At 36.1% G+C, this 11,049-nt stretch overlaps 2 protein-coding genes across 2 annotated transcripts; both read right to left on the bottom strand.

Annotated features, from left to right (window-relative positions):
- Positions 1-528: 528 nt before the first annotated feature.
- LOC114751436 (uncharacterized) lies at positions 529-1,296 on the bottom strand. Its single transcript, XM_028940109.1, has one exon. The coding sequence runs from the start codon at positions 1,294-1,296 to the stop codon at positions 529-531; it is 768 nt and encodes a 255-aa protein (XP_028795942.1).
- A 1,207-nt stretch (positions 1,297-2,503) lies between these two features.
- LOC114751435 (delta(3,5)-Delta(2,4)-dienoyl-CoA isomerase, peroxisomal-like) lies at positions 2,504-5,002 on the bottom strand. The gene is made up of 2 exons (XM_028940108.1): positions 4,311-5,002; positions 2,504-2,846 (listed from the first exon to the last, which is right to left on the bottom strand). Exons 1-2 carry the CDS (start codon positions 4,951-4,953, stop codon positions 2,656-2,658), a joined length of 834 nt encoding a protein of 277 aa, XP_028795941.1. The 5' UTR covers positions 4,954-5,002; the 3' UTR covers positions 2,504-2,655.
- Between the last annotated feature and the right edge of the window lie 6,047 nt (positions 5,003-11,049).

The following is an 11,049-nucleotide window of genomic DNA, read 5'->3' as shown; positions in this document are numbered from 1 at the left end:
CCAGTTCTGGAACAAATAAAACATTCTGCAGCTCTAATTTCTCAAGAATTTTGACAGTTCCAACACCACAGACTTTGGAAAATATTCCATTTGCAACTTTCACCTTTAGGTTCTCGTGGTGGCAGTACTTTAAGGTTTGGAATAAAGATTTGTTATCGGTCATATGATCTGTAGCTCCTGAGTCAACGATCCAAGTATTATCATTGGTCATTATGGCGTTTAGTGCTATGATAGAATTACCTGACTTTACCAGATTCGCCTTTGGAGTCACGGATGAGTTATTGTGTCTCTCAAAGATCCGTTTGAGTACTTGTAATTCTTCTCGGCTTAAGGTTTCTCCATTCTTCTCCTCATCAACTACTGCAGAATAGCTCTTGCTTTCAGGTCTTCTTCTTTGTTTCAGATTAGCCGGTTTGCCATGCAGCTTCCAGCATATGTCCCTAGTATGACCATTTTTGTTACAATGATCACACCAGCCTTTTGAATTCTTCTTTCCTCTTGGTTCAAGTACATTACTGCCTTGTACTGTCAAGGCAGAGTTTTCTGATGGTGTAAATATATTCTGAGTTGCTTCCTGCTCTCTTCACATTTTACCATGTTGAATGCTTCAAATAACGATGGCAGCGGCTTTAATCCCATGATTCTTCCTCTCACGTCTTCAAATGCATCTATAAGGCCGAGCAAAAATTCATAGGTCCTTTCTTTCTCAACTATTTTTCTGTATAATTGAGCATCACCACTGCAACTCCATTCATGGATATCAAACATATCCAGCTGCTGCCACAGGCGCGTAAGGGCAGTATAATACTGAGTTACAGTCATAGAACCCTGTTTTAGCTCTCTTTGTAGTCTCTTGATATGAAATAGTGCTGCAGTGTTGTCTATGGCAGAATAGGTTCTTCTTGCTGCGTCCCATATCTCCTTTGCTGTCTTAGCAAGTAGGTAGCCTTCACTAATCTCTACGGTCATCGAGTTACACAGCCAAGTCATTACAAGGTTGTTCTCAGCAAACCATGTATTATAATTACTGTCACCAGGTTTTAGCTGTGGGGCTTCTCCCGTGATGTATTCTTCCTTCCTTCTTCCTCTCAAATACATGAGAACACTTTGAGACCACTGTAAGTAATTGCTTCCATTCAGTTTATGGGCAATTATCATTTGTTGTGTCTTAGCAAAAGATACTGGCTCTGTTCCCATCGGTGATGATGTAGACGAAGAGGAAGCAGATTGTTGTGGTATTATACCTACTGTAAGAGCCGAGGGTGGCGCGTTTGGGTTTCCTCCGGATCGTCTCATTAATCCGAACAAGGGTGGAAGTTCCTCAAGTGTCATCGTCGTCTGTGTCCGACTCGTGTAACTGGTTCCTCAAGTCACGACTCGTGTAACCGGTTCCTGGGTGCGTCGAGAAGCAGTAGTTAGTGTACGTTGCCGAGTACCTTTGGTCGCGAGGAGGTTTCAGGTCGCTGGCACACGTCTCTGAATCGCCGAGTACCTCTGGTCGCAAGGAGGCTCCTGGTCGCAAGTTCACGTCTCCGAGTCGTCGAGTATCTCTGGTCGTAGGTTCACGTCTCCGAGTTGCCGAGTACCTCTGGTCGCAAGTTTTTCGTCTCCAAGTCGCCGAATATCTCTGGTCGCAAGGAGGCTTCATGTGACTTTAACAGATCGTGATGAACAGGGCCGAATTCGCACCCGCTCTGATACCATGAAGTTAATAGAACAATTCTGTATATCTTATATTATTGAATGAGAAGGAATACATCATATATATATAACCGAACAAGGAAGACTAAAGATAAGATACTGTTATCTATCCCTATCTAATCTAAGACGGAAAGATAAATGAGTAACTGAAAAAAACTACTTAATAAGTAAAACTAAGTTTATTTGGCTTGGGCCTTGGGCTTTGTCTTTCAACAAAAACCAATAAGAAAAGGAACCATGTGACAGGTAAAATAAGAACTTCCAAAATGAAAAGCCTTCCAAACATTCTTTGTTGCTTACCTGTCTTATGTGGCATGGCTAATCACACGCTTCTCAATGAGAGTTTCAATGTAGAAGCCCCCTTCCCCAGAATCAGCATTGAATTTTCTTTCCGTAAAACCAAGTTCCACTACACACACAAACACTAACAACTAAAATAAGAAAGTACGAGTGTCTGTTCCAAGAAACAGAGAGGCAGCTATCTCGGCAGCTCAGCCAAGTTCCAGCAAGGCCAAACCAGATATCTACAAAAGTTAACTTCCTCCGATTTCCGTAAACATGTTCTTTTCGGGGCGGGGAATGACTCCATTAAAAAGGCTCATTTAGGCAATATCAATGCAGCAAATGTCAAGTTTCTATAAGCATCTGTTAATAAAGTTCACTCAGTACTGATGCATATTTTCTGTTGTCACCAGGAAGAAGGAAGAACCGAGAGCTCATGTTCTTATTTCCTGTCTTCAACCACTAAGTACAACGGGTATACATAGGCACAGTAGGTGACCTTTTAACATTGCGGTAAAAATGACTACTTCCTCAATTAGTCATTACTTGCATTAACTTGGATACAAAAGTATGCGTACAACCATTGAACTTAAACATGTAGAACACTTATCACTATTTGCAACATAAACATAAAGTGTGTTACTTGCCAGATGTATGCTATACTTGACACATTCAAAGCTTGGCAAAAGTTGGCTTCCGTTTCTGGATGTGTGCCAACACTGCTTCATGCAAATCATTGGATAGCAGAGTTGCAGCGTTTCTAGTAGCAACATAATCCAACCCTTGCTCCACGGTTAAGTCCCTACTTTTGAGTAACACAGCTTTTGTCCCAATGACTGCAAGGGAAGACTTTGCAGCGATTGCTGTCAAGTGTCAAATTATGGTGTCAGAACAATGGCATCTTGATGCTGTGGAAGAACAAGAGAAGTAAAGGAAAGGAAGCAATGAAGTGAATGAGAAGAATTAAGCAAGGAATTCAGCCCTGCTCATCTAATTCAGAGTGGATTTGTTGTCATTTCTAAGTATAATGACCAAATTAAAGTTTCAAGTAACCATACTTTACCAGTCCTAGCGAGACTCATCTTGCACTTACGTGGAAGATGCAAAATAGGAATCATCACTCTAAAAGCAACATGAAAAAATATAGTTACAAGGAAAAATAGACTTATCAGAACTAAATGAATGAAATGCCTCTAAGATTTATCTTAGGACCCACTCTAGTTTTGTGTCAACCAACCTAGAGGTTCTCCAATGAACAACTTGGGCAATAGCCTATCCAGTTACACATGTAAACAGAGAGCCATATCTGGAATGGACAATGGAACTCCAGCACAATACACTCTAAATAACGATCAATATATCATATAAAAATTTATAGAAGACCATATTATATTCATAAAACGTGAACAGTGTGGTTCACCTTCACCCTAGACTCCACAAGAAGATGTGTCTAGTTATCCCCACTAAAACCTTACATGCCTTCCGTCTTTTCCAAAAGAATGGGGCTAGTAGTCCTTTGGGGACTGTTGGAGGAAGTTTGGGCCTACCGCCAACTTCTTGGGCCTATTGCCTTGTGACCTATTTTTCCTTTTGTCTGTGAGATTGGGATCCCTAAGCTCATGGGATTTATTTTCGCTTGTAATCTGTCTTTATTATTTCCGAGATTCTAGGAACTACCTAAGTGATAGAATCAAATCTGATTTTATCCTCTTTTCTCCCTATATATGTAACTCTCTATTCTCAATAATAATACGCATGAGCTGTTACCACATAAAAATTACAGGGACATCCAATACAATTGGAATAAGGGAATATTAGCATGGCCCGTACACAAGGATGACATATAACAATCGAAAATGAATAAGGCTAGCAATGTAAAAGATTATTATTATTATTATTATCTCCAATTTAAATGACATTTCCACTACTCATCTAGCAAATCCTGCGCATAAAAAGGGATGCAAGCAACACCAATAATTCTGACAGTATATTTGGTTAACTTGAATCTATTACTATAGAAAAACTAAAAGCAAAATAGCCCACCACAATTGGTCTCATGGATGCTAGTGAATACTTCACGGATAAATGATAGGTCACATTGGAATGAAAAATAACTGATATAATTAACTTTAAATTTACATTGGTGTTGGCGGAGTAACAGAAGAAGCGAAACCATTAGTCCAAGCTAGAGATGTCCTAAAACCAAGTCATTAAAATGAAATGTGTGTCCCGAAAAGTGCTATCAATTAAATAATTCTACTTTTACTAGACAAGAATCAAGTAAACAGTTTTGGACAGTTAAGAAGACGCGCGCTAAGGTGACTCACCCTCGGCGACATCCCACACAGCTTCATCCAATTCATGCTTAGAATCGAAAGCTCGAGAAACTAGACCAAGCTCCTTTGCTTCCAGACCCGAAAATCTCCTCGCTGTCAAAGCCAGCTCGATAGCATTACCGTACCCAACTATACTCGGCAACCTCTGCAAAGTTCCAAGATCGGACGTGATGGCCAAATCGACCTCTTTCACCGAAAAAAAGGCGTCCTTGGTGCAAAGCCTAATATCGCAGGCGGTAATAATGTCGACTCCGCCGCCGATGCAAGCGCCTTGTATGCTGGCAATCACGGGTTTCCGGCATCGTTCGATGGCGGTGATGGCATCCTGCAAGCCCAGGATGTGTCGTCGGAGTTTCTCCCCAGAGCGGCCGCGGTCACTGGATGAATGGTCCTTGAAGGTGGAACTAAGCGAGTTGAGGTCGATGCCGGAGCAAAAGTGGCCGCCCGCACCGGAAAGGACGATGACGTTGACTTGGGGGTTGTGATCGAGATAATGGAGAGCTTTGGGTAATTCGGTAAAGAAATCAGAGGAGAGAGCATTGCGTTGTGAAGGACGATTGAGGTAGAGGTAGAAGACGGAGGATTTTGGGTTGGGCTGTAAAATTTTCAGGGTTTTGCATTTCTCAATCTCCATTTTCGGTGGCACAACAGTGAACGATTGGAAATTTGGAATGGGAATTGACGAAAAATGGAGCCCTCAAGCTCCAATGAAGAAAATTGGGGCTCATGAGAAAAGATATCACCGACGCGCGCGCGTGAAAATTAATTGTTTTTTAATAGATGGCCGGCGGATTCAATTAAGGAAAAATCGCAATCAAAAACCCTTAAATTAACAAAATAGCGAAATGGGTATTTGAATAAGTTTAATTGCTTGGAAGGATCAGGTCTTAAATTACAATTAGCAAATCACACCTAAAAGACTAAAATGCCCCTCTGTTATTGAAAACTATTTATGAAGGTAGACACAAAAAATTCATGGGGGGAGTAAGAAGAGAAAGAAGGGATGACATGTTTTGCAGTTTCCAAGCCTGGGAATCAAGTGAGTAATATTTCTAACTGCAGTCTCCTTCGATTCTTCCATCTGAGACCAAGCACTGTGATATTGTTCTTCAAGTTTGTGAGTTCTATTATCATGCATTGGGTGTTATACTTTGGGAGGGAGTGAGAGCTGAAGTTGATGATGGAAAACGTTAATTGGAGGAGGTTGTGATTAGTTTAAGGTGAGATATTTTTATTTTTCTAATCTGATTGTTCATGTATGATTTTTGTGGGTTTGATTGTGATAGAGAGGGGTTATGACATGAGGAATGGCAAAGTGTGAAAGGGAAAATGAAAGGAGGTAATGGTTGTTAATTTAAGTGTAAAGTTTCAGGTGCTATAGTGAAGGGAGTGAATCAGAATATTGTCATTTTGAATGCTCAAGTTATAAAATTCTAATGTCAACTTTGGTAATCGAAGAGGCTATTAGGTTTAATTTTCTTATGTAAATGATTGAGCTGATGGAATAAAATTATATTGAATTCAAATTCTTGATTTTCCTATCTTTTGCTGGTAGCTTCATAGTATTTTTCAAACTTTATTTTCTACCAATTTCTCAAATTCAAATGGCTAACTGCAAAAATTGGTTGCCATCAAAGCCTCTCTGGTTTTTTGTTATTTGATTTACTATTATTGTAATTTTGCCTAATAGTATTGTAATTATAGACTTGTCATTTTGATGACAGCAACATGAGGATTTGGAAATATTGGTTTTTTGTTTATTGGCAGAACAATGTTGATGTTTTGTATTTAATAGTTCTAAATAGTAATAAGATAGATTTATGGAATATTCTAAAGTTAATAAAAAACCTAGTGTCAAACTTGTAATTTTGCTTATTAAACTTGTTATTTGGCTTACGTTTTTTGTCATTTGACTTACCATTCTTGTTATTTGACAATGAAATATTGTTAAGACCTATAAGCTGTTGCTGACTTATCTAAGAAAATCTGCTAGCAAAAATCAAGGGATTATGAGTTGATTCTATTTTGAATTGTTTTGAATTATTTTTTGTTGCTTTCAATTGAGAAATAAGTGGCATTATCCACTCAAGTAGGATTAGATTTTATCCTTCTATTATCATTAATTTTCAAACTTTGTTTAATTATTTTATCTATGTGATTCAGCTATAAATAGGCCATTGGCCATATGAATAGATCATCAAATATTATAGAGTGTTTTTCCTAAGTTGGAGATTCTCCATTGGTTTGTTAGTGAATGCTCTGAGATTCTAATGGCATTTTCTAATATAAGCTTTCTTTTTTTCTCTTCATATCCTTTACTTCAGGTTTGAGTCCTTAATGAATGTGGAAATAATGTCAGGTTTCCATGAAACATAATTTTATGAGAAATTCAACCACAGAATTGTTATTTCGCTTATCACTCTTATTATTTAGCTTACCACTCTTGTCATTTGGCGGTGAAATGTGGAAATAATGATAACTTTTTAGAAAATTTAATTTCATTGGAAACTCAGTAACAATCTTGTAATTTTGCTTACCAAACTTGTCATTTAACTTACCACTCTTGTCATTTGGTAGGTAAATGTGGAAATAATAACAATTTTTCATGAAACTTAATTTCATGAGAAATCTCATGACAGAATTGTCATTTCGCTTACCACTCTTATCATTTGACTTATTACTCTTGTCATTTGGTAATGAAATGTGGAAATAATGGCAACTTTCTATGAAATTACTATATGCTAATTTCTATTAAACTTAAGTTAATGTAAATAGTTTTTCAATACTTGTTATTTCTTATACTAGACTTATTATTTTTCACACCAAACTTTTCATTCACAATTAAATTGTGAAATAATGTCAATTTCTACTAAAGTTAATGTGGATAACTTTTCAGCACTTGTTATTTTTTATACTAGATTTGTTATTTTTCATACTAGACTTGTTATTTACAGCTAAATTATGAAAATAATGTCACATTTTGCTAAAACTTAAGTTAATGTGAATTGTTGCTTTCTATATTAGACTTGTTATTTCTCATACTAGACTTGTCATTCGTGACAAAATCATGGAAATAATGCCAACTTCAATTAAAACTTAAGTTCATATGAATAGCTTTTCAACACTTATTATTTATCATACTAGACTTGTTATTTCTCATACTAGATTTGTCATTCACAACTAAATTGTGAAAATGATGTCAATTTCTGTTAAAACTCAAGTTAATGTAAGTAGCTTTTCAACACTTGTTATTTTCTATATTAGACTTGTTATTTTTCATATTAGACTTGTCATTGACAGTGATTTAACTGATGTAATTCTACAGGCTTATGTTTGTATCAGTGGTGATTCTAGGTCTTAGATATTCAATTACTTTTTCACCATACATAGTTACTTTGATCTGCTATATACAATAGTAGTTTTTGATCTGAACTGTGATAAGCATGAAGTTGGTCTTTGAAACTTGAGTGGAGGTTTTGTTCCACAAGTCATAGATATACTATATCAGCATGAGATGAGATTGTGGAATAGAGAGAGATTGTGGAGAATAAGAGCTTTCATATGAAGAGTACTATATTAGCATTACATGTTTTGCAAAAAATTAAATATAGAAGCTCCATGATTAACATGTTTTCATTTCCCCTATTGCAAATCAATGGGTTGGGAAAAACATGGAAGAAAGTTATGGTTCTGGAGCAAGTATCCAAGCAATTTTTTGGATTGCATTAATGGTGGCTTAATAGGTTCATGAGTGGAGAAGGAAGACAAAAGAGAGTAGAAGAAGGAAAGAAAAGGAAGAAGAGAGAGAGGAAGTTAGAAGAGAAGAAAGAAGGGCTTTTTGGTCTTTTAACCTTGATTTTGATAATTGCAATTTAAGACCCAATCTCTCCAAGCAATTTTTCACTGTTTTGCTATTTCAAGGGTCTTTTAATGCCATTTTCTCAGCTTTAAAGAACTTTCATGTTTAGCGTATAAACTATATTTCATGGGTGATATGGGAAAATTCATGTTGTCAAATATACTCCTCCCTCCCATTTTATGCTTGGCTTTTTCATGTTTATAAAAAATATTAAGGAGAATTACAATGAAGTCCCAAAGGAAAAAGATAATTACTAAAAAGTCTCAATAACAGCATAAACAGTCTAGAGTAGGAAATTATTGGACTTAGCTCGATCAACTCTTGGTAGATTAGGCCCAAGCCCATAAGGTTTAGGGTCCAAATTATAATAAACTAAAAATTAAGGGTTATTACTTGTAAAATACCCTTTATTTTTTGGAGGGAACAGTTTTTAAAACTGAAGGATGCATGTGTGTGTGCGCGCGCGCGCGATAGTTCTCTCTTCGGGAAGTTTTTTCTCTCTATAACTCTTCTCCCTTCTAATTCTCTTATTCTCTCTTCACAATATACTTGTTGTATAACTAAAAAAGTCTGACTCCGTCTACATGATCAGATCATGCATGGGTACCAAAAATACTTATCTGCATTCTAGATATGCCTAAAACTCACAATGGTATTAGAGCTTTGATTTTTTCCTGTAGCCTGTATATTTTTGTGTGCCTAATCTTTTTTTTTTTTGGTGTCCATCTGGGTTACCAATCTGTTCCCATGTGCAATTTGCTCTCAAATATTATGAAAATCCTTCTTTATAATATATGTGTTTTATATCTGTAAACATAAAAGTCTATGTTTTGCTTACTGCCTTTTCAAGTCTATACACAAAGTTTGTTTCTTTTTCGGTTTTCCATTTTTTTTTTGCTTGTTTCTTGTTACTGTGTACCATTAGTCTATAAAGAAAAATGTAAGGAAATAATTGAAAACATCCGAACAAGGCTAAAAATGTAGACTTCGAGGCATGAAACTCATAATGAGTGAGAATCTCTTTTAGAGGTTTAGTTTTTTTTGTCTTTGGTTCTTTTGAGAATCACGTTTTTAGGTTTTAAAAATTATCTCATTGCATGGAGCTCGAAAAAATAAAGAAAATGATACCAAGAACATAAAAATTGGACTTTAGACAATAAAAATATGGTGAAAAGAAGTTTCGGGTCTGACGGACCCGATCTATCTCGCCAACCAGGCTGGGCTGACCTGGCTAGAGGTTGAAGATAAACAGTGTCACTGCAAAACAACACCGTTTTGGTATATATGTATATATAAAAAGTATTTGCCAGCCTTTTTTTTAGGACCAATATTGTTTTAAGAAAAAAAGGCCCAAAACTATTTAGGCCTAAAAAAAAGATTAAACTTTAAAAACAAATTAATAAAAAAGGGGCCAGAACTGCCACGTGGCGTCATCATCAAAGCCACAATGGCGTGTGGAGTCTGCCTAACTGTTATGTGTTGTTGTCGGTAGTGGCTTTTACTGTAGCGTGTGATGTCCACGCGTCAGTGGTGAGAGTGGGTTTCACCATTTTTTTTTTATTTTTTCATGATTTATTCTTCTTTAGGAGTGTGTAGGCACGTAAGGCCTATGTTTGAGGTACAGTTTGTCTCTAAAATCCCTAAATTCATTATCTTCACTATGATATATGGTTTGCCTATTTTAGAAGGCAATTGAATATTTATTTTGAGTTTTTAGTGTCTTTATAATGATTTTTTATGTTTTAAAATAATTTTATTAAATATTGATTCAAAATTTCTTTTAGGCAAAAATGAAGCAAGAGGCTTCGTTTGACACTAAAACTCATTCTTATGGTTTGTTTAGTATAAAATATATGGATGATGTGCTTCTGCAATACGAATCATTGAGTGAGATAGATCTAGAGGAGGATCCTGAGATGAATCCAGAGGAGGATCCTGAGATGGATCCCAAGGACGACCCTGAGATAGATCCTGGGGAAGATCCAGAGATGGACATTGAGGAGGACCCAGAGAGAGACCTTGAAAAGGATTCATATGAATATCCTGAGGAAGAGGATCTTCATGAGCATGGTGTAACATCCCAAATTTTGAGCTCAAATGTACAGGAAGTAGTCAAAGACAAGAAGGCTATCTGACTCTTTTTGATAGAAGTTCCTATAGTTCGTTTTGGCAGAAGTCCTAGAGATTCCATGAAGGGATAAAAGGATTTCCAGGGACTAAATTACAAAGTGAGAGTTTCTTAGGACTAAGGCAAGAGGAAGAAAGTATAGTAGAGATATAGGTGAAACAACTTTTGAGTTGAGACACAGGCAGGGACCGAACTGTTATTTTTAAAATTTCTAGTCAAGGAAGGGTAGAATAGAAAAGTATACCCAAAATTTTAGAAAATTCTCAGAAATCATAAAAAAAAAAAAAGAATAGAGGGTTTAGAATAGTATTTGAGGCTCTAGAGGTGTTAAAAGAGTAAAAAGAATTTATTATAGGATCTTTTGTATTTAAAGGTATTTTTGGCTAAATAATGAAAAGTTAGCCAAAATTAATTATTTAAACTATATATAGGGCCTTAATAATTTTAAAAAAATGAAAAAATTACTTGAGAATTTATAAGAGATTATAAAAAATATTCTTGACCATTGACAACAAAGAGATTGACTTTAATAATATTTAAAGCTGAATTATGTCGATAAAGAATGGATTTTGGGTAATCAACAATATAAAGTTTAGAAATATGGAACTTTCCTATAACAAAAGGAGGCTTTTGGCATGAAAGAGTTGGAGATATTGAATTGGAAATGTTAGTGGCAGTTTCACTCAAGAGGGGTGGTGAATTGGGTGATATATAAAAAATCGACTTAACAAAATAAATACTCA

This window comes from Neltuma alba, unplaced genomic scaffold (genome assembly GCF_004799145.2).
Source record: "Neltuma alba isolate B1F8T4 unplaced genomic scaffold, ASM479914v2 tig00006921_pilon, whole genome shotgun sequence".
Classification (NCBI taxonomy): Eukaryota; Viridiplantae; Streptophyta; class Magnoliopsida; order Fabales; family Fabaceae; genus Neltuma; species Neltuma alba.
This window is presented reverse-complemented; position numbering and strand designations above follow the sequence as displayed.

What these genes read in the sequence shown, in the direction of transcription:
- LOC114751436 (XM_028940109.1), bottom strand. Translation starts at nt 1,296, where the DNA reads ATGAGACGATCCGGAGGAAACCCAAACGCGCCACCCTCGGCTCTTACA.
- LOC114751435 (XM_028940108.1), bottom strand. Translation starts at nt 4,953, where the DNA reads ATGGAGATTGAGAAATGCAAAACCCTGAAAATTTTACAGCCCAACCCA. An exon ending in TGTGTGGGATGTCGCCGAGG is followed by an intron (nt 2,847 to 4,310) that starts GTGAGTCACCTT and finishes GACACTTGACAG; the next exon opens with CAATCGCTGCAAAGTCTTCC.